At 56.6% G+C, this 23,316-nt stretch overlaps 1 protein-coding gene across 1 annotated transcript in view; it reads left to right on the forward strand.

Moving 5' to 3' along the window:
* USP43 (ubiquitin specific peptidase 43) overlaps positions 1 to 23,316 on the forward strand; it is a 163,806-nt gene that overhangs the window by 110,945 nt on the left and 29,545 nt on the right. The window contains exons 7-8 of the mRNA XM_067547767.1: positions 9,596 to 9,758; positions 18,545 to 18,656. Coding sequence (XP_067403868.1) covers positions 9,596 to 9,758; positions 18,545 to 18,656 — 275 coding nt within the window. The remainder of the gene's footprint in view (positions 1 to 9,595; positions 9,759 to 18,544; positions 18,657 to 23,316) is intronic.

The raw sequence follows: 23,316 nt of genomic DNA on the forward strand, positions 1-23,316 counted from the left end.
CCAATTCCTGCCTCAGGAAGACGCTACCCAGGTCCAGTCAGCTGCCACCTGCAGCAGACAGCCCCACCTGGGTAATGCAGCTGTTTGACACCAGACTGAGCTGCGCTGCTGCTCGGAGCGGGCCGGGGGCTTACTGGGTCCAGTGAAGTAGGAACCAACCCAACTGTGGACCCAGATGCAGTTTGATTGTTTGAAGTTCAAGGAGCCCCCGCCCTGTAATTCTCTTTCACGTTCATTGCCCCGCATGGCCTGGGGCTGGCTGCACCTGCAAACACCAGCTCCAACCTCGGCAAGAAGGAGAAGCTTGCGGTGCTGCGCAGGAGCAGGAAGCTTGTGAAACTCCCCAGGGAACTTCTTCTCGGGACACCCCGGCCCAGTTTTCCAGACTGCGGGGTACCATCGGCAGCCAGACTCCTGCCTGATTCTCCAGCCTCCCCGAGGCATCGTCACGGGATGCTGCTCCCAGGCCAGGGGTTTAAAGAAGACGGAAGTCGTCAGCCTGTGAAGTTCCCTGAGTGCTTGCCTCCAGCACAGGGCAGGAAAAGCAGTTCCCGTGTCAGCCCCATGGATGATGGATCTAGGCTAGTGTAGCTTCTTGCTCTGATTCTTTCGTACCCGGCAGCCCCCGGGGACAGTGCCAGGCGTGGTTACAGCTGTACGCGGCAGATGCCCAGCCACCGCAGGACGCGGCGTCTCTGGTGCCAGTCCTGGGGTGGGAAGGGACACCGTCCTTCTGGAGCTAACATACCTTCTAGCGTCTTCTCCGGCCAAGGACTTTAAGACACCCTGGGGCCGGTGGACAAGCAGCTGGGGGGATGTGGGTTTGCAGGCTTTCATACACGCAGCACTAACTGCTGAGCCGATTCTCTCCGCGCAAACGCAGGCAAGCGGCCCTCCACGTTCCTACCCAGCCCTGGAGAGGGAGCTCAGCTCTGCACAGTTGCAGGGGTTTGTCTTTTCCCTGGGCCCCTCCCTGTGGTATGTGGGCACCTCATACATTTCTAGAACCCCACGGGAGGCAGAGCAGTATCCTTAGCCCCATTTCACAGACAGGGAGCTGATGCACAGGGGACGGGCCCAGGGCCGCACGAGGCAGAGCCAGGAATTAGAACCCAGATCTCCGGAGGCCCAGCCTAGCCCCCAGAGCACAAGACCCCTTCCTCGCTGGCCTGAGAGTGGGGAGGATTCTTATTAACCAGGAGGCAGTGGGGAAGGAGCACTGGTTCCCCAGGGCTCTCAGCCAGCGCCAAGCAGATGGAGTCTGCGAGAGCAAGACACCTCCCCTGGCACTGCAGCCTGTCTCTGGTGGGCAGATGCGCCCCGGGGCTGAAGGCTCAGGAGCGGCCCTGATAAGGGGCCAGGACATTCCCCTGATTACTCTCCCTGCTGTCCCAGCGCAGAATGAAGCAGCGTCTCCCCCGTGCCCAAGAACGGAGCCACTGCTGTGGCCTGCCCCCAAAGACCGGGGTGGCAGCAAGTGGTCAAGCAGCAGCAGCAGCACCCAGCCCCGCTAGGGCCCCTCTTGCTGGGGGTCTGCAGAGGGCAGCCGCAGGGGGCTAAATGCTGGTTGCCTGTGTGGGTCTGAGACGCTGATCCCGCCAGCCAGCAGGGACACCCCCGGCACCCTGGAGGGAGGCTCAGTGCCCTGGTAGTCACGGCCATGAGGCTCTTTGCTCCGGCAGTGGGCTTGGCTTGCACACCCCATCTGCCCAGTGCCTGCAAGCGGGCCCAGCCCACGCTGACATGGGCGCGTTGGGCCGGGAACGTTCATGCACCTCCAGCCACGTCTCCTCTGGGGAGGCTCCAAAACCCTAGAGCCGCTTGCCAGAGATTGCTGCTCTTTCCCCAGCAGCCCGTTCGCACCCTGAACTCTCGCCCAGCCCGTCTCTCCTCAGAGCTCCCCGCCAAAGGGCAAGGAGCAGCCAGCTTCCCAAAGCCAGCCTCAGTGGTGGGGGTGGTTGGCAGGTGCCAGGCATTGTTTCCTGCTCAGCGGTGGGCTGGCCACCTTCCTTCCTAGCTGTGATGCCCTCCAGAGCCCAGGTGGCAGTTCAGGGTGTTGCTTTGGGTTTTTCCGTCACCGTTTGGCCCGGTTAGTGCTCCTGGCGGAAGGGGATTGAGGGAGCAGTGGCTGAGGGCTGTGCTGGGAGCGGTTAGATGGCAGCAGAGATGGGGCAGGGTGGTCGGCTGGTTTTCTTGCTGTGGGCATGCGTGGGGGTGGCCCCGATTTGATCAGAGACCCTGCAGTGCAACGCATCTGCTGGGACTGGCGGGACGCTGGCAAGACACGGGTGAGGGCTCCCTGCCAGCGGCTGTAAGCTGGTCAGTAGAACTAAAGGCAGGCTGTTACCTTTGTTTCTCTCCTACCGTCTCTGAGCCAGTGCCCAGGCTTGGGCCAGGCGCTCTCTACTGTGTGAATAGCGGTGCGGCTCTATACCAGGGGAAATTGCCACCTGCAGTTGGCCCCACGCCTCCCCAGAGAGAGACCCCCCCGTCCGGCTAAGACAGCGTGGAGGGATTGGAGTAAAGGCATCTTACACAGCTGTTTTTCCTTGGCTCCGATGCGGCAGCCTGGCCCCTGGCCCTGCCCATATAGCCCCTGCTCCTGGGGCTGGCGGTCGTTAATCACCTCACCCAGCACCAGGGGCTCTGGGCTGAAGCGCAGCCAGCTGGAGATGCCCAGCTGGGCATGGCACAGGGAACGCTGCCAGGTTCCCCACCCTTTCGTCCCAGGGCAGCGACGGTCGGAATTAGCCCAGGTGGGCCAGGCCGCTGCGAGGAGGAACGGCCGAGGCAGGTGCTGGGAGGCTGAGACCATCTGTTCTTTTGACAGGATCTTACCTAGGCTTGCAACTGAACTGAAGGCTGTGGCCATCCATCCTGTTGGCTGCACGTCCCTCCTGGGCACGCGCGGGAGACCAGCCACAGACACCAGCTGCAGGAAGAGGCAGCAATGAGGTTTCATCACTTCCAGCCTGTTATTAAGATCTATAATCTGGCCATTGCAGCACGAGGCCTCTGGGAAATATACTTCCCTCCTGCAGCCCGAGCCTTCCATTTGTCAGCCAGCCGCGTTCCTCATCTCAGGCAGCAAGCGCCTGGGAGAACGGAAGCGGTGGGAAAGGGGCACGTCCCTTGGCAGCCGAGGACCAAGTGACGAGCAGCTAGCGACACGAGATGTTTTGGACAGGACCAAGCCTCTCCATGGAGCAACCTGCTGCAGCCAGGCGTGTAGAGTCAGTCAATCCTTAGAGAACCAGTGCGGGCAAGCGTGCCCCGTCACAGGTCTCCTGGCCCAGCTCCTCCCTTTCCTCCCATGTGAGCTGGGCCAGGCTCATTTCCTGCCAACTTACCTGCTGGCACAATGCTCTCCAGTGGGCCTGCAGGAACCTCCAACCTTCCTCCTCCCCCCAGGGTCTAGACCCCCCAGGCCTACCTCCCCCCACAGGACCAAGGCACCCTGCACCCTGCGAGCCAGGGCTGGGATGGGCACTGCAAAGCTGGATCTGGAGTTAGCAGGAGGAGGATTACTTGTTGGGGTCATGCCTGGCAGCCCAAGTCACAGGCCAGGACCCCCTTGTGCTAGGTGCTGTACAGACAACACAGCGATGGTCCCTGTCCCAAGGATCTGTCAGTCACATTCAGTCACACAGACCTGGGGAGCAGGACTGGCTATATTGTTCAGTTCTGCACTGAGACCGAGTCACTTTCCTGCCTTAGACGCCGTGGGCAGGCACAGCAGGGAGAGACGAGCTGGGGGAATTACGGTTTTTGTCAGGGTGCCAGCTGGCTGGTCACTCACAGACGGAGGCTTTGGCTGGCAGGTCGGCCACGACAGCCGCTGCTCTGGACCTCGGTTCACCTGCCCGGTCAGGGGCATCATCTGGGTGGTGTGGGCAGGACCCTCTCCTCCTCCGGTCCGTCTCCGCACATGCTGATGCGGTGCTGTACTGCTGATTTCAGGGCCAGCTGAAAAGCCAGGAGAAGGAGCCCAGCAGGCAGGACAGATCTGCTCAAGCTCACACCCTGGGCTCCTTCCTCCCTCGCTCCTCTAGCTCCTGGCCCCCCTGGAGTTCACCAGCCGAGCTTCCTCTGCTCCCCACAACTACTCCCTCTCTTGGCACCTAGCCACACTCTGTAGCCCCTTGGCCTTAGCCAGCTCCTCTCCTCCCTGGGGTGTGAGTGCAGCGCCCCTCCCCGCAGCCCCCTGCACTCACCGTCCTGGCATTATACACGCCCAGCCTGCCCCTGCCCTGGGCATCATTCTCTGTTAGCCTTTCTCAGCCCCTGGCTCTCCTCCAGGTGCAGCCCATGAGGCTAACGGTTCCCTCTCAACCTGCTCGGCCTTCCTTTGGTGCGCAGTGCTCAACCCAGGGCCATTTGAACTCGGCGGCTGTCCTCTCTCACTGTCTGTTGTACTGTGCTGTCAAACGGCTGCCACGCTGCAGGCCAGAAGGAGCTGCAGTTCAGTAGTGTGAGAAGCGATTGCTGGTTTGTGAGGTCACCGTATACAACAACACTCAGCACTTATCTAGGCCAGAGATCTCATAGTGGGAAAGTATCATTATTCCCATTTTACAGATGGGGACACTGAGGCACGGAGCAGGGCAGTGACTTGCCCAAGGTCACCTGGCAGGCCAGTGGCAGGGCTGGGGATAGAACCTGACTCCCTGGGTGTTGCTTCTGCCGTGAATGCTGCAGCCTGGGTGAGTGAGGTTACATGTGAGCCAGCAGTGGTCGCTTACACTGGATATGCTCTTATCTAAGGATCCCAGGCCAAGGGGGTGGAACAGGCCAGTGCGGGGAGAGCCCCAAGGGTTTTCTTCAGGCTGGCGTTACTGCCCAGTGTCGAGGGCCGGGGCCTTGCTAAACTAGCTGAGCCTTGGCAGAACGGCTCAGGCCTCTGGGCGCGTCCGATGGTGCCAAAGCCTGTGGCAGGAGCTGACATTTCAAAGTACAAGGCTTGGCACAGATTCCCCCCAGGCTGCCAGCACAGCAGCGCAGGGTCGTGGCTGCCAGCAGCTTCTCCTGGCCTTCGATTTATACCCATAAATACTGAGTGTCCAGCAGTTATGTGTCCAGCCGTGACGCTGAGAGCTGCGACCTGGCTGCTGTGTGATCCTGGCACTCCCCAGCGTCAGCAGCCAGAGGGCGAAGCCCCGGGACCGGCAGGGCAGCAGATAACCAGCCGGCTCTGGGCAAACCTGAAACGTTGTGCTGAGCTTTGTTCACTGTGTCGGATCCTCTCCCAGACGAGTGTGTTTTACACGGGCAGGCTGTCCCGAGTGGCGTCTGGCAGGGGGAGGAGAGCAGTGTTGGAGTTGTGTTGGCAGGTGATTAGGAAGGACGAGTCGATCAGTGATGGCTAGAGAAACCCGAGCGTGCGACACGCATGCTGTACCATTTCCAGCCGCTCTGCCAATGCCCCTCACTCCTGACCCACAGCCCTCCTGCTATTCCAGCTCTGGGCTCTCTAACATCCAGCTCTGCCTGTGCCCCCAGATCCTGACCCACAGCCACCCCTCCCCCCCACACACTCCTGACTTCCCTCCTGCACAGCCTATACCTCCCAGTACTGCAGAGAGTTCTCTGGCAGCCCAGAACTTGTTACGTTGTCACCCCTTCAGCAATCAGCCTGTGCCTGCAGGGCCTTCCCCATGGAAGTGGGGCTGCCCAGACCCACCCCAGCCTCCCTAGCTTTGCCAGCACCGCTCTGCCCAGGCCTGGCTCTGCTCTGCGGCGATTCTGGGATGGGGACAAGCTGCACAAAGGACCAGGCTGAAGCGACCAGGTTAATTTCCCTTAGGGCTGGATTCCCCCAAAGTGGTGCAGGGAGGAATCATGGTAATTCCACGTGCTGGCCTGGAGCCCCAGGCCCTCTCGGATGGGCTTGCTACGACTTGTCTCCTCCCAGGGTGTTTCGGATGGAGAGAGCGGCTCCCGCAGCAGCTTTGCAGGCATTCGGTGAGCACGAGGCCCCCCTGCCTGGCCCCTCGGGAGCACTGCCCGCTTCGGGGCAGCACCGTCGCCCTGTGCGAGCCCCTCAGTGCGGCCGCTGCACAGCTGGGGGGGCTGGGCCTTGATCTTCAGCAGGTGGGGCTGGGGTGGCCACTCGGCCAGCATGGCAGGTGCCAGGTGGATTGCCACGGCTCCATGGACTGTACAGCTCCCCCCATAAAAGCCAGCTGCTCCTGGCTTCCGTTCTCCCCGGCATCGGGGAAGCCAGCTCCAAATCCCAGCGCATTTGTCTAGCCAGGCAAGGCATAGCTGTGCACATCTGGTGCAGCTGCTGCCCCCAGCAGCATCCAGTGGCCCATCTGTGTGGCACGTGGCTGGGATGGCAGTGTCCCAGGGGGCTGGCCCCTGTCCGGGGAGTCAGGGCCCCGTCTCTTAAGGAGAATGAGCCGTCTCACCCAACGGTGAGCAGCCATCAGCTGGGGAGAGGCTGCCTGCACTCAGCGGGCGAGGGCTGCTCCTGCAGGAGGAGGGCGTTTGGCTACTGATCTCTCCAAGCTGCCAGTGGAAGGAGGGAGTGGAGGGGCCGCGGGACAGAGGCTGCCTGGGGTCTCTAGCTGGCCGAAAGCAGAGCCAGCTCCAGGAGGTGAGCTAGGGGCTTGGGGGAGGATGCAACTGGCGCTAGCCCAGGGCAGAAGCAGGGCTGGATTTGAGGGGCTCACAGGGAGGTTCCTTGTCTCCTGTGATAGGATTTAATACACAAGCCCCAGAGGAGGTGTGCTGAGCTCGGTCCCGGGGCTCGGTAACAGTCTCCCAGCAGCAGCGGGGAGCTGAGGGCTATGTATCTGCAGGGCCACGGTGGGGAGCAATTCCCTGCCCATTTGAATCTGCCGGCAGGCCAGGGTGTGCGAATCCGGCCAGGACCCTGGGGTTAGCAGCCAGCCTGGGGTGAAACGTGCCGGAGATCTTGGATTTGTGCATCCTCAGAAAGAGAGCAGCGCGGCATGCCCAGCGCCAGGCTGGGCCCCGCGTCAGTGCACGCTGTCCTGGGCATAGCCCCGCTCCCGCCACGCAGCCACCTTCCCGATTCACCGAGATAGCCCTAGATCTGACACGCTCCCTCTCACCTTCATGGTGACTGGCCCGGCCCAGGCAGGGCCACCAGCACTTCCCTGCATTGCTGGGCTCTGGCCAGGGCTGCCCTTGTGGGGCACAGCTTGCCGTGCCAGGGCTGCAGCTGGGATCTTCTTCCATGACGTTCACGCCGTTTGTTCAGAGCAGCACACTGCCGGGCGGGCGCTGGGCACCAGTTCGATCTGCTCTGAGCTCGGCTCGGTTGCGTGATGCTCAGAATGTCCCCTGCGGCCTGTCTACAGTACGGCTCCCCCCGCCCTGCCATGGCTGGAGAGGAAGTGGACCAGCAGCAGAGGGTGTAGACAGGGCTTTGGCGCCCAGCCCCTGTGCAAAGAGTGGGGGAAGGGAGCTGGAGTTAACCCCTTGGTCACCAGAGACCAAGCAGAGCCCCAGCGCCCATTGTAACGATCTTGCCTTGCCCTGTTAAAATGGCTCGATGGGGTGACCTGCGTGTGTCCTCTGCTCACTTGCCTGAGACGCTGGTGAGCTAGCTGGGCACGCTCCCCGGGCTGCAGCGCGCTTGGCCTTCCCCCTCCAGTGATGCTACCAGGAAGAGGTGACTGTGCCTTGTGGCCTTCCTTTGGTTGTTGCCTCAGTGTCTGGAGTAATGCGCTCGTGGCTGGCCAGGGATCTGGGTGGCCCGTCACCCCCAGCCCATGGCACTGGGACCCACCCACCCACCCATACCCAGGCCACTTTCAGTGCTGGGGTTTCGTAACTTTAGTGGCCACCCTCCTCCCCAGCTTGCCCCCAAGCTCTGCTGCTGCTCCCCCCCGAGCTGTCCTCATCTGACAGCCATGGCCTGGGGCCGGTGACCTGGGCGTTCCTTAGCGCGCAGGGACGGGACACGCCCTCCACCGAGGATTTCGGCAGAGGAGTTCAGTGTCAGACGCTGTTCGGACAAGCCTAGATGCTGCAGAACCGGGCTGGAAATGCCCCGAGAACCCAGCTGCCCGGTGCTGCTCGTTCCTGGGGAGGCTGGCGCAGCCTGTCGCCTGCCTTTGCTGGGGAGTGTGGAGGGGGAACGAACAGGGGCATGGGAAATGCAATTCGAATGTGTCGCCCCGTGACGTTTGCTTCAGGGGATTGTCGTTTGCGGGACGTCCAGGAAGGGCCAGCTGGGTTCATGTTATATGGCCCTGTTGTACCTGTCCCTGCTCCTCCCCACCGCCCGCCAGCCCCCAAAGTGCGAAACCGGAGGGGGGCGAACCACTGGGCTAAATCACTGATCACCCCCACCCTGCCCCGCTTAGTCCCTGCCTTGGTTTCTAGTTTGCGGTGGGGGGGAGCAGCCTGTTAGGAATTCCAGGGTGGGACCGTTGAGGGGGATCCTGGGAAGGGGGTTCCAGGGTTCTGCATGCCAGCGGGGCCTCTCTGCCAGCCCGGGCGCTGGGCGCCTTGGCACACTGTGTAGCAGCAGCTACCGTAGGGAACGAGCTGCGGGCGGGGCCCGGGGCAAGGGCCAGCACCGACTCCTGCTTTCAGAGACTCTAGATCGCAAGGCCCGTGCCAGGACAGCAGGCTGGGTACACATCATCTGTGCCTCTGCAAGGACCCCCTCCTAGACTGGGGCACCGTAGGCGGGGCACAGCTGGGAGAGTTACCTGTGGAGCGGCCTAGTCATGCTCCAGGAGAAGGCGGAGGAGAGAACAGCCCGCAAGGAGCCTGGGAAGGAGACAAATCCTGGGTGGCTAAAACTCCAGCTGCACTGAGTGTGCAGTGGAAGCGGAGCTAGCCGCGTACTGGGCTGTTGGGGGCGGGGGAGTGGTTGGGTGGAACCTCAGGCCGGGAGGAAATCTGCGGTTCAGCAGCCTCTGCTGGTGTAATTCTGGGGAGAAGAGCCTGGTGGTGATTCATTCCCTCTCCAAGCAAAACAAGAGTCCCTGCATTGAAAAGCATCAGAGGAGACCGAGCACACGGCCCTGGGAGCCGAAGTGCCTGTGGGCCCAGCTGCACGGAGCGCCTCCTGCTTGCTCCCAGCCATACGGGGACAGGGCCCTTGGGTTAATTGTCCAGCTCAGACTGTAAGAAGATCGGGAGAAGACGGGTGCCCCTTGGGCCAGGGCATGCCCTTCTCCTCGCCAGTCAGGCACCCTGCAAATGGAGCAGTGCCCAGCCCAGGACCCCTTCCATTCCTGCTGCCTGCAGTGGCAGTGTTACCCATGGCTTCACCCGGCGGGGCAGGCGGGATCGTCCAGGCCCTAGGCTGAATACTGATGCTGTGAGGTGCCCGTGGCTCACCACTGGGGAGGGAAGGGATGCCCAGTGCGCAGCCAGTGCTGGGGGTGAGCATGTGCCATCCCAGTCTCTCCCAGTGACGGGCGCCTGAGCTTGCGCTCTTGGTGGAGAGGAGGAGCCGCCAGAGGCAGTGTCATTGTCACTGTCCTGCCAGGAGTTCGCTCCCCGCTCTCTTTGGGTACCAAACTGGTAGCTGCCCCTTGCAGCACGCTGGGCAGGAGCCCTGCCTCCGAGTCATTCTCTGCCTCTTGTTCTTGTTTCTCCTCTGCAGGCTGCCCCCTCAGCCTTCCATCTTCCCCCAGCTCCTCCAGCCCCGAAGGCCAGCAATTGCCCCATGCCAGTGCCGCGTCCTCGGAGTTCCCGCACCGTGGGGGAGGCGGGAGAGTGCTGCTTCTCCTCTGTAACACGGCTGGGACTGGGCAGCAGGCTGCCAGGTACGTAGCTTTGCGTGTAATGGAGCTTTGTGCAACCAGCCGTGCAAACCGTCCGTCATGGTTCGTAGTGCGCCTGCGTGTGCGCGTGGCCAGTTGTGCGTGTTTAACCTCGATGCTGATGTATTGCGATGGCAGGTGGGTGGATCTGTCCCTAGAAGCTCAGCTCCACACAGAGAAGTTCCCACCGGCTTCCCCAAGACCAGTTGTGTTACCTCACGGCTCCCATCTCCTCGGGATGGAGCGGGCAAGCCATGGCCGAGTCTCTGTGTTGCTAAGCAGTCCCCATGACGGACAGCCAGTAGGTCTCTGTTTAGTCCTGTAGCAACAGCTCCCCCTTTGCTGTGGATCTGAGAGAGCCTCCCAGTTTGGCCCGGCAGGCAGAGCTTTCCCTCCGGGCCCTCACACATTGGTTGTGGTTCAGTGCTGCTCCCATAGAGCCTGTCCCATGCCCGTCCCCCTGGTGTCTGTGACTCACGTGCCTGCCAGCAGAGCCGTCCAGTCGCCTAGAGGCTTTGCCACGTCATCGACCCGAGAAAGCTGCTGCCCGCTGCTCACCTGGCTGCTTCCTTGGGGTGCGCTCACGCCATCCTCCCGGCTCTCATCACCTCCAGGGGCTGCCAGCTGCACGGAGAGCCCTGCATGGAGTCAAGGCCAGTGAAGCAGTGGGAGGCAGGGCCACGGGCGAGGCAGGCTGGCTGCTAGGGGCATGCAGCAGGGCCTTGGAAGGCAGAGGGGAGCGAGCCCCTGTGGCAGGACGTACAAACCCCTAAGGTTTCACGAGCCACACCTGCTACACCTGGGCTGGCTGCCTAAGCATGAGAAAACAGTCGAAAGGGGCGGCCCAGCAGCCGGAGGCTGGGGGGAAGCAGAGCAGACAGGCCACCTGCATGGGACAAGGCGCCTGGCTCAGGAGCCAAGCAGAAGCTGCAGCCTGCCTGAAGCCCTGGGCAGGGGGACGCGTGCTAGGCACTGGGGGTGAGACTGCAGCCTGGGACTGGGGTCAGCACTGCCAGTCGTTGCAGCTGGGGCTCCCCTGCAAGGAAGGGGGCTCCCAGCTGGGCTGGAGACTCTGAGTGAAGGGTTCTGGCCCTGGAGGGGGTTGGAGGGCCAGGTCACTCTGATCGCCAAAGATAGTGGGGAAACTGAGGCAGAGCTGCTGCAATACTGTGTTTGGCTAGGAGGAAGATCTGTGCTCCCCACTCACTCTGGGACAAGGGCCCCATCCCAGCCTCTCCTCGCCAGCAACATGGAGCCGTTTATCCAGGTACCTCGTCTGAACCCGCTGCTCCCTGTTCCCATGGGCCTAGCCTCTCTGGCCAGGGCTTCCTTCCCCTCTCTCTGCGGGTGAGGACAGAGACACTCCCAGATACCACTGCCAGCTCCCCGGCCAAAGCCAGTTTGGAGGAGGGGAGCCGCAGCCCCGCCCAGTCTCCCAGGGACAGGCGGTGCCGCATTGCCTGTTGCATGGGGCTTCACTCCAGGGACCGTCCTGCTGACGTGGGCCCGCAAGCAGCCTGTGACGAGCCTCGTCTGCCCAGTCCTGAGCTTTAGCTTCCCCCTGGCCGTGACGGGGTGGGCCCGAGAGCCCAGGGCTTCCCCTGTGCATTTCAGCGTTGCTTTGCCCGGTCTCCGCAGGTGCAGGGCCTGTGTATCCCAGAGGGGAAGGGCTGTATGGTAGGTGCAGCTGGCACCTGCCCTTGGAGCTGGGCTCGTGCCAGCAGCAGGATGCTCATCGGATGCCCCAGGGCTGGTGGGCATTGCTGCTGCTGGAGCAATAGAGCCGTGGAGGCTCTCTGTGATAGCTCCCATTCCTCTGTCTCCAGCCCCAGCGGAGCTGGGAGCCACGTGCTGCTCTCCACATGCCGGCTGAGGTCACAGATGTGACCTGCTGACTCCCCCCACTCCTGAGCCGTGGCCTCCCAGCAGTCATGCCATGAGACCCGTGGCAGGTGTGTGCGCTGGGCCGTGTGCTGTCCAGTCACAGAGCGGCGGCGTGAGGGGCTGACGTGGGTGCCGTGTGTTCTGGTCGTGGGGAGGGCGGGGACTGGGTTATCTTTGCTTGTTTCTCTTCTCCATTTCCCTGCACCAGCTGAGCCTCTGGGCCCACTTCGTACTGGGCAGGCGCATGATGTCCGCAGGTGGCTTTGTTGGGGGGAAGCAAGCTTGGGGCGGGGCTGAATGGATCCTGTGGGTGTAGGAACCCACGTGGGTCAGTGTGTGTCCGCATGGGTTTGTTCCCCCTGTGGCTGCGTTCTTCCTTCTCTTGCTCTTGCTCTGAACTTCCTGGGACTGTGCTTTGCTCTGTCCCTTTTGCTGGCTCTCTGCCCCTGCTAGGACTTTACACCAGTCTTGGCTGTGTCTCCGCTTTTGCTCTTTTGCTGTCCCTGTTGTACTGCATTTTCTCGTCCCATCCATCAGAATAAATGGCACAGGGAATCGGAAGCACAGCCTGTTTTTTCCTTGCTGCTCATACTTTGTGGGCTGCCTTTTCGTGTGCAGGCTGAATTTATTTACAAGCTCTATTTATTTATTTACTTATTGGGATGGTTGAAATAGTGGTGTCTGTGTAAACTGACTGCTGCCAGTGTGACCCGGATCAGAAGCTAAACAATTCAGGAATGCTCCAGAACCGGGATTTTTCTGGGCTGGATGAGTGTTATTTTAATAACCACGCCTAGTGCTTGCTTAGCTCTACATCTGTAACTGCTGTACATAGGTGAGTAAGTATCACTAAACCCATTTTACAGATGTGGAAACTGAGGCACATAATATCATAGAATCATAAAAGATTAGAATTGGAAGAGACCTCAGAAAGTTGGAAGGGACCTCAGAAGGTATCTAGTCCAACCCCCTGCTCAAAGCAGGACCAACCCCAACTAAACCATCCCAGCCAGGGCTTTGTCAAGCCAGGCCTTAAAAACCTCGAATGATGGAGATTCCAGTAACCCATTCCAGTGCTTCACCACTCTCCTAGTGAAAAACTTTCCTAATATCCAGCCTAGACCTCCCCCACTGTAACTTGAGACCATTGCTCCATGTTCTGTCATCTGCCACCACTGAGAACAGCCTAGCTCCATCCTCCCTGGAACCCCCTTTCAGGTAGTTAAAGGCTGCTATCAAATCCCCCCTCATTCTTCTCTTCTGCAGACTAAACAAGCCCAGTTCCCTCAGCCTCTCCTCATAAGTCTTGTGCTCCAGCCCCCTAATCACTTTGTTGCCCTACGTTGGACTTTTTCCAATTTGTCCACATCCTTCCTGTAGTTGGGGACCCAAAACTGGACATAATGCTCCAGATGTGGCTTCACCAATGCCGAATAGAGACAAATAATCACTTCCCTTGATCTGCTGGAATGCTGCTACTAATGCAGCCCAATATGCTATTAGCCTTCTTGGCAGCAAGGGCACACTGCTGACTCCTATCCAGCTTCTTATCCACTGTAACCCCCAGGTCCTTTTCTGCCAAACTACTGCCTAGCTCGTCGGTCTCCAGTCTGTAGCTGTGCATGGGATTCTTCTGTCCTAAGTGCAGGACTCTGCACTTGTCCTTGTTGATGCTCATCAGATTTCTTTTGGTCCAATCCTCTAATTTGTCTAAGTCACTCTGTATCCTATCGCTGCCTTCCAGCACATCTACCACTCCCCACAGCTTATTGTCCTTTGTGAACTTGCTGAGGGTGCAATCTACCCCATCCTCCAGGTCGTTAATGAAGATGTTGAACAAAACCGGCCCCAGGACCGACCCCTGGGGCACTCCGCTTGTTACCGGCTGCCAACTAGTCATGGAGCCATTGAGCACTATCCAATGAGCCCAATGATCTAGCCAGCTCTCTATCCATTTTATAGTCCATTCATCCAACCCAGACTTCTTTAACTTTCTGGCAAGAATACTGTGGGAGACTGTTGTCACGCTGGTTAGATTGGGGGGGGAGGGGGGCTTTTGTCATATGGGTTAAGATCAGTGTGTCAAAATCATAATAATTCATGTAAGATATGCCATGTCAGGTACTGTTAAAAAGGCTATAATGTGCTGAGTAAGATAATACTTAGGTTCATGTGTTGTATGTAAAATGGGAGTTATGGATATATTTAATATATCTGTATTTCAAATTGTGCTGGCTGGGATACACCCCAGATGGAGAGGCGGCAAAAGAATAGCCTGCTTGATGGCCCATCGAAACCTTCACAGATGCAAGGGGCCCAGGAGCAAACTAAAGGCATACCCGAGGAGTTCCAGGATTGGCCCATGTGACTCTGGACTCCATTTTAGTTCTTGTAATATTCCACAGACAGCATGGCCAGGGCCAGGAGGTATATAAGGCAGAGGCCTGGGGAATCCATTTTGTCTTTTGTTCCTGTTCAGCTGCAGACACATACCTCTGGATCAACTCACTTGCAAATGAACCGAAGGACTAAGACCCATCCAGATACTGGATGTATGCCAGAGGAACTGTACAAGCCTGCAACTCCACAGTTCTTCTAGAAACTTGATGTATATGGACTTTTAATCATCTGTATGTATCTGATTGCTCTAATCCTTTAATATTTCTCTTATGGTTTATTTCTTTCTTTTTGCAATAAACCTTTAGTTTGGTTACTAAAGGATTGGCTGGCAGCGTGATATTTTGGGTAAGATCCAAACTTATATTGAACTGGTACTATGGCTGACCCTTTGGGGTCAGAGGGAACCTGTGTAGTAAAGAGCATAGAGTTTAAATAACTGGTCCCTTTACTGGACCCAGTGGCTAATTGGGAGCCAGAAACTGAAATGCAGTAAAGGGGGCTGTGTGTATTTGTGTACTGACTTCTGTGGGGATTCAGAAGTGCAGTTTGTGGCTGGTTGGGAAGCCTGACTTCAGTGTCACCCCCCAGTGTTGGGAGAATCTGCTCTCTTTTAACAGCCTGCCCTGACCTTGGCATTATCAGGTGTCTGTCCTAGGCATGAAAGGGTCACAACCATATCAAATGCTTCACTAAAGTCAAGGTATATCATGTCCATCACTTTCCCCACATCCACAGAGCCAGTCACCTGTTCATAGAAGGCAACCAGGCTGGTCAGGCATGACTTGCCCTTGGTGAATCCATGCTGACTGTTCCTGATCACCTTCCTCTCCTCCAAATCCCTCAAAATGGATTCCTTGAGGACCTGCTCCATGATTTTTCTGGGGACTGAGGTGAGGCTGACTGGTCTGCAGTTCCCTGGATTCTCCTCCTCTTCTTTCTTGAAGATGGGCACAGATTTGCCTTTTTCCAATCATCCGGGGCCTCCCCCGATCACCACGGTTTTCAAAGATAATGGCCAATGGCTCTGCAATCACATCAGCCAACTCCTTCAGCACCCTCGGGTGCATTGCATCCGGCCCTATGGACTTGTGCATGTCCAGCCTCTCTAAATAGTCCTGAACCTGTTCTTTCAGCACCAAGGGCAGCTCACCTCCTTCCCGTTCTGTGCTATCCAGTGCAGCAGTCTGGGAGCTGACCTTGTCTGTGAAGACAGAGGCATAAAACAGCATTGAATACCTCAGCTTTCTCCACATCCTCTGTCACTAGGTGGCATCCCCCATTCAGTAAGGGACCCACACTTTCCCTGACCTTCTTCTTGTTACTAACATACCTATAGAAACCCTTCTTGTTCCCCTTCACATCCCTTGCTAGCTGCAACTCCAATTTTTCTTTGGCCTTCCTGATTTCAATCCTGCATGCTCGAGCAATATCTTTATAATCCTCCCTAGTCATCTGTTCAAGCATCCACTTCTTGTAAGCTTCCTTTTTGTGTTTAAGCTCACTGAAGATTTCCCTGTTCAGCCAAGCTGGGCGCCTGCCATATTTGCTATTCTTTCTGCACATCGGGATGGTTTGTTCCTGTGCCCTCAATAAGGGTTCTTTAAAATACAGCATTTCTTTAAGGTTTCTGTAAAATACATGGTCAGGCAGTAAGTCATTGCTGGGAATGGGACCCGAGAGTCCTGTGTCCCACCCACATGACTATGCTGCCTTCTCAGAGAACTTAGCCTGACTCCCAATCACCCATATTTTAGGAAAGCTCAAAGGTCATTCCGCGATTTGTGAGTGACCCCTGCCCTTAGAAGGGGTTGAACCAAAACCCTGTATGCAAAGTCTCCGGCTCAGAGCAGTGTCTGTTTTCCAGCAAGCCGTTTGGATCTATCCTGCACCCTTTCTTGTGTGTCAGACAAATAGCGAGTGTCAATAATGAGACAATAGTGAGTCTTACCAGTAAGCACCTGAGTTCTTGGTGGGTGTCCCTGACTGTTCCAGGAGCAGGTTGACATGCAAGGCCAGGCATGTGCAAAGGAGGGATGAGAGACAGAGGCAGCTACCAGGGTGTGTCTGCCATAGACACCAACAGAAGCATGGATTTTACGTGACTCTGGCAATATCAGCCCCTCCGCCCTCTCTGGTAGTACTGAGCAAATCGCCGAGGCTTGGCTAAGCACCTGAAAGTATGCCTGCTCGTCTGAGCTGGGAATTAATTCCCTTGGGAACAGGGCTCTGTAACTGTTGTGATTCCGTCTCAGGACTGTACCTTGAATTATTCCCCAAAGATGCTGCTGAGCCAGGTAGCCGTTTTGTGTTTAGCTGGATGCAGAGCATGCCAGAGGAGATGCACACACCGTGCTCTTTGATGGGCTTTATCCTCCCTTGGTTTGCTTTCTCCTTAATGTGGACTCAGAGTCATTCTGGCAACAGGCAGCTATTTGCTGGTAGCTCGGAGAGAAACCTCGCAAAGAGGCTCACTAGATTGCCAGGATTCCCAGTGCCAATGGCTCCCGCAAGACCGTCTCTCGAGGTATTTCAGTGCTTCTGCTCCCGGTTCACCTGGAAACAGGAAACATGGAGGAGTGTGGGCACACGAGAGCTGAGCTGATGGATGTGTCTGTTCGGCTTGGTTTGGTTCGAGCACCGGGCCAGGTTCTTCTCACTTCCTGTCTTGGCCCCGCCTCTTTGCCCCTCCCCCCGTCACAGTGAGGGGCTGGAAAGCAGATGAGAAGCAGCATTGCCAAAGTCCAGGCTAGGAACTAGGCTATTCAGCGGGTCACCAGTGATACAGTGGGGGCAGAGCTATAGCGCCTGCTCCATTGATCTCTCCCCCACCCAGCCACCCCCTGCCGGCTGTGACTGTCACCAGGAAAGACCTCTTAGCACCAAAAATGGCCCAGCAACGAAAACGTGATCTGGCCGAGAGTGGTCCCCAGGCCTCTCCCATCTCCAGCAGCTGGGATCCTACCCTGACACCCTCCTGTTAGGAGCTGCTGGTCTTCCTGACACAGAGCAATACCTCGGACTTTCAGGGCTCTCTCGTGCACCCAGGGGCCCAGACTCCTTCACTTATCCCCGTTGTGTCACGTGTGGACTGCGAGCATGGCATTCAGGCCACAGGGCCGCATGGCATCCAGCCCTTTGGATCCATTGGTTGGTTCCCTGCTTGGTGGAGAACACGGTGGTTCAGTTTGGAAATGACTCTGCCTCCCCGTCCCTGAGTCCAGGAAGGCTGGTGCCGGAGCAGCTGGGCAGAGACGCAGAAGCTGGGTCTTGTTGGAAATGATGTTCTTTCGGTTGCTGGGCACAGCACTGGGCTCCGGGAGGCTGACATTAAGCCCTGATAAAGCAGGCGTTCTGGTGTGTTAATTGCCTCCTCTGGATGAGGACGGGTTCCGGGCGGGACAGGCAGTTCTGTGGCGCTGCTCCTGGAAGCCGTTCAGAGCCATCGGCCCACAGTGACGCTAAGCCTAGACTATTTCTTTTCCTTCCAAGCTTGTTCTCAGTCTGAGGGGGAAATGCTCGGACTGGCACTGCTCGGAGCTCAGACTCGCACCAGGGGCTGGCAGGCCACCAGGAGCTGGGAACGAATTTGCATTTCACATCATAGATCCCATTAAATAACTTTCTCTATGTGCTCAAAGCACCTAGTAAAACATCATCAGCAGGGAAATGCCTTGTAATGCCCCACGCTTTCTGGAGTGCAATTGATTCAGAGGCATTTCCATTTTACGTGAACGGGTCGAGCCTGGGTGTGAGCCGTGCTGTCCCGCAGCAGTAGCCCGACAATCTACTTCCTAGCCACCTGGCCTCCTCCTGGGCGCCTCTCTCGGTGGTTGCTGCACTCAGACGCCCCAGGCTGCCTGGCTCGGCACTCACTGAGTCCCCCGTTGTCCTGGGGCAGAGCGGCGGTCACATGTGGCTGCGTAACCTCCCTCAGAGCATGACCGGTGCCAAATGCTTAAAAAAACAGTGCAAGAAACTCTGCAGTGGCTGGTGATGGGAACCCAGAAACCCCACCGTTGTGCCACCACGTGCTGCAGAGTTGCAGCACTCGCCAGGCAATGGGTGGTTTTCACAAGGTGGTGAAGTCTAATGGATGGAACAAAATAACAGGGGCCAGGACTCCTGGTTTCATTCCTGGATCTTCCATTGACTCCCTGTGTGCCAGCTCTCGCTCTGTCTGCGTTTATCCTTCTGACAAACAGAGGCAATAATTTGGGGCACCAGTGCTGTGCTCTGACTGCTAGGCCGTGCTTCCTCTCTGCATAGTTGTGTGCTTTGGGACTCCCTTCTCCCACACCAGTTAGGAGGCCCCTGTGCAGTCCAAGAGCCTGTGGGCCGTATTCTAGCACACCGGGGGCTTCCACCCCGAACAGGAGCGGGGAAGGCCAGAGACGCCCAAGGGGCTCAGTGGGGGTCGGTGCCCAGTAAGGTAGTGGCTCCTGCCAGGTTTTGTCAGTGAGTCCCATTCTAGCACTGTCTCCAACCCACTGCCTGTGGCTTTCCAGGTTTGGCCCCCCGCTGCTGATGAGAGAAGACAGAGCCATCTCGTGGGAGCAGCTCCAGCAATGTATCCTCAGCAAGATGCGCTACCTGATGAGGAGCGAGGCTCAGGTGCAGGTCAGTCCATTCCCGTCTCCCCAGCTTTGGGTGTGTTGGTGCCAGACGGACCGGGGAGGGTGGGATCTGCTCACATCAGGGCACTGCCGGGGTTAGCGGCTCAGAGGAGAGCTCACCAGCAACTCAGTGTGCTACAGAGCAAAGGAAACCTGCATGAGGAGAAGTGTTCCCTACCCTTCGAATGAATCTCCTGCCTTTCACTCCCAGCTTTCTCTCCCCAGTGTCACCAGGGAGGAACTGGACTCCCAGGCCGCATTCTGCTCTTACACTGTTGTAGATCCGGAGGAACCCCTCTGGTACCGGGATGCTTCTCTAGACTTACACAGGTGGAGATTCAGAGATCCCAAAGCCAGAAGGGACCATCATGATTATCTGCTCTGACCTTCTGAGTCACAAAGGCATGGAGCTGCCCCAAAACAATTTCCAGAGAAGATCTGTTAGAAAAACATCCAGTCTTGAGTTTAAAATTGTCAGGGATGGAAACTCCACCATGAGCCTGTGTAAACTGTTCCACTAGTTAATGACTCACCATTGCACATCACTGTCACAGCCTACCCTGCTGCCTTGCATGTGTCCAATAGATAAAACAATGGAAGAGCAGGTGCCATTAGCCCTAACTCCCCTGGCCCACAGAGCCAGTCTCCAAGCCTGTGTCACAGCCCAAGGGCTTTCTGATACATTCACACTGGGAGCTGACATTTTCCATTCTTGCTGGTTGTTTGAAAAGGTTTAGGCAAACTCCCTGGGCCATGTTTACATTCTGGGCGCGGGGGGCTGGGAATGGAAGATGTATTCTTCTCATTTAGAAAACAATTCCAACCATGCTTCTTGGCACAGGGTGCAGTTCTGACCACTGAGGTTTGCAGCCTGAGACCCAGCACACACAGCTGCCCTGGGCTCCAGAGCCCTTGCATGGCAGGCTTGATTTAACAAAGATGGGGCTGATTGGAAGTGGCACACTGAGCATGTGCAGTAGAAAATTTCAGCAGGCCTGATTTTGCTGCTGCTTGATGTCATTTCTGGCTGTGCAAAGGCAGTGGAAAAGGCCAGCAAAGGAGCCTGGCAGCAGCGTCCTCTTTCCACCAAGGCAGGGTGGATGTGGCCACATGAGACAGTGGAGAATCAGGTCCAGTGCACCTCTGTGTGCAGTATCTAAGCGCTTGCTCACTGAGACAAACAATTTGCAGGCTCCACCTGGGGAGAACCTGCATGGCAAGTAGCTTAGAAACCCCACTGGTGGAGCCTGTAAGGCCCACGAACTGAGTAGCTATGTAGCAGGGAGATCTCCTTCCCGTTTGTCTGTTCTGTCCTCTCCTCTCCTCTGAGCGTTTTCATAATTGTCCCCCTTACACAGGGGAACATCCCCTTTGTGAGAGCAGCATCCCGGCAGAGCCCTGTGCACTGGGAGCTGGAACCAGGGGGAAATGGCCTGACGTCCTATTTCTTTACGAACCCACAATGGGTTTGCTTGGAACATTTGCTGATGGTCACTGACACGTTGAACACACTTGTTCCTAGTTCTGAGCAAGCCTGAGGCCTGAACTTATGGTGTAGAGAGGGGCAATATTTGCAGCCTGACATAATCCCTGTGTGAAATCAGACAACACCGGGCAATTTCGGCTGAATCTTGCTCTGAGAATTAGGCGGTCTTTTGAACCTGAAATTCAGTGCTTACAGACTGCACATGGATTAACACTGGGGTAAAATGGGTGGTACAAGCCTTTGCAACACAAACTCCTGGTGACTTCCACCCAGATCTACTCCCCTGGCTTGTGAAATGGGAAGTGTGACATTAAGGGCAGTGGTGGAAGTGCAGACACAATCTCTAAGGTGGCTGTAGCTAGACTGTAAACTTTTGATCTATTAATTAAAGCATTAGAAACACCCACAGGGGGAAAAGATGAATTTTAAATGTTACATTAATCTTTGTGCATGTTAATCTTCCTTTCCTATTGGTTCCAAGTGGATAGCATTTTAATTAAATTATAGCTTATTAAATCAGCATCGGAACCCATGGGGCACCCAATATTAAATTCCTGTACAAAATGAAGATTGATTATTGCATCCAAATCCAAAGTCACCTGTTGATGCTTTGCTGACTTTATTTCCCAATACGAACAGGAGGTGAGAAGAAAATATCTAAATCCAAGTTTAGGCCTTTTGCTCTGTGTAGTTTTTGAAATTGGGCTTGTCAAAATAGCTTTATTTTCCTACAGACAATCACGAGACCTTTCCAGATCCATGCACCAGTGCAGCAAAGGGAGCCCTGAGTTATTCCTTAGGCTTTATCTACGCTGGACTGGAGCCCTGGGTTGCTAGAGCAGAAAGGTAAAGCCACCAGAAGCCACAATTTGTATTGGTTCAGCTTGAAACCAGGGTACACTGTACTGGTGCAAATCACTGCGCTGACAGAGCCCTCTGCCACGCTGGCACTGTGTCAGCTCACCCCTCAGGGCAGGGCTAGATGTCATGGTGGTCAAACAGCTCAGCCTTGTCTTCTCCACAACCTCCACCAGCGCCAGCACTGATGAGCTACACCGAAAGAGTCCAGTGATTGACTGTCGCCCTGCGTAGGATATGTCTACACTGGGAGCTGGGGGCTGATTCCCAGTGCCAGGAGGTGTCTCCATGCTCGCTGTAACCAAGCCAGCGCACTAAAAACTGAGCGGCTGCGGTGGTGCACGGGGTGGGAAGGGCTGTCCTCCCTGAGGGTGCACCTGGGTGAGATGCGATATACGCTTCCGGGTGGCTAGCCACTCATGCCATGCCTTGTTTTTAGCCCTCTAACTCAATGGGAGCCAGCTCAGGTATATCTCCTCGCGCTGGGAATTACTCCCCAGCTCCCAGTGTGACGTGCCCTGAACCCTCATGCTCTACCCTGGGGCTCGTACAGCAGGGCCTCTGCAACAACAGACCTGGGAACCCCCGAGCGAGGCAGTCAGCCAGCCAGCTCTTTGTTTCATCTCCCACAGCCCCTGGGTGAGAGCTCCACGTGGGATGTGGAACTGCTGGGGCAGACTGTCCTCCCGTAGTCTGGAGTGACCCAGGAACAAGTGCATGGACCTCAGTCTCTGCCAGTCTGACCCAAGGAAATTCCTTCCCAACCCCAAATTAGTGATCAGTGAGACCCCATTGTGATCACGGGCACGGCACAGGGGCCATATTCTGGCTGTACACGACCAGTGGAGAATTCCCCCCATGGAGGGGTTTCCGCTGATGTAAACCTGGCCAAGGCAGCTTCTGCACCAGTCATCCCTCTGCAGCCACGACACAGGAGGAGTACTTGGGAGGGAAGGGGTGTGGCAGGGGCATGGGGGGGTTTTGCTGTGCTGATTCTCCACTGGCATAAATTGGAGCAGCGCTTCAGCTGTTCTAACCCATGCTGCACTGGTGCAGAATCAAGGGGCTGTAACTGGTCCCTCCCCGTGCCATTCAAAACTCACCAGCCATCACCCCAGTCATTGCTGGTATTTGCCGTCTCTTCATAGAAGATGCCACCGCCCCTGTGCTGAGCAGAACTCAGATATGGGTGAATCGAGCCCAGAGTCTCTAGGATGCCTGTCACATTTCCCTGAGAATGCCTAGGAGGGATCAAACCAGGATCCCAGGAGCCACTAGCATTCACGTAACCCTCAGACATTTACAGCCTAGTGTGTGCTGCGTTTCCCAATGGTGGCTGGAAATCCTCAGGCAGGCAGCCTAACAGATTGAACACAGCAAGTGTCAACATTTAAGAACCAGAGATACAGGAAAAATCAATCAGGACCATGGCCCAAACGCTCTTTCTTTCTGCCCAGCAGACCTACTGATTTCAACTCCATTGGGATTGCACAGTTCTAAGCCAGGGCTGTTTTGTCTCCTATTCCACCACCAAGACCCTTCTAACAAACAGAAAAAAATGTATTGATTTTTCCGACTCTAGGATTTCCCATTGACCCATCATGCCTTCAGAAGAAAACGAAAACCTCACATAATGCACCCAGCTAATTGTGCAGTGCAGCATGTTGTGGGGGACACAAAAATTCCTTCCTGACCCTTGGGGCAATCAGCTAGTGCTCTGAAGCATGAGATGAGCTTTCCTCGATCTTAGCACATAACCACAAGCACTGATACTGTCTATAACATTTGCCAGGCCTGCATATTAAAACCAGATGCTTTAGTTGACTCTGATCTGTTGCAGTAGTGAAGGCCATTTATTGGGTCTAAACTGTACCGGCCACTAATTCCATTGAGTGGCTTCATATTTCATATGATGGAATAGCACAAACAAACAAAGCTAATTGCTTTCCTCTATACCCTTCCTAGCTGTAAATATCTCAGTCAAGTCCATTTCCTGCTCCTCTCTTTCCTTTTCCAGGGAAATAACCCTAGATTTTGCAAGCTTTGACAGAGCTGGGACCATCCCCTGAGTCTCCATTGCCTTGGGCCTCGTGCAGTGCAGTGTGGGCACAGCACGCTAACAAATCACGGCAGTCACATCTCACCCTTGCTTTGCCCCCGTGTAAATGACTGTGCAATGTGCAGGGTGATGGCACGTCGGGCCTACAGCATCCAGGTCCACACTGCCCCAGAAAGGTTCAAGCCTGTAACTCTTTAATTCTGTATCGAGGACCAGAGCTGCAGGTGGTGGGAATAGGAGACACTGTGTGGACTTCAGTTC

This window comes from Emydura macquarii, unplaced genomic scaffold, assembly GCF_026122565.2.
Source record: "Emydura macquarii macquarii isolate MOO-44397 ecotype Brisbane River unplaced genomic scaffold, CSIRO-AGI_Emac_v2 contig_1230, whole genome shotgun sequence".
NCBI classification, from domain to species: Eukaryota; Metazoa; Chordata; order Testudines; family Chelidae; genus Emydura; species Emydura macquarii.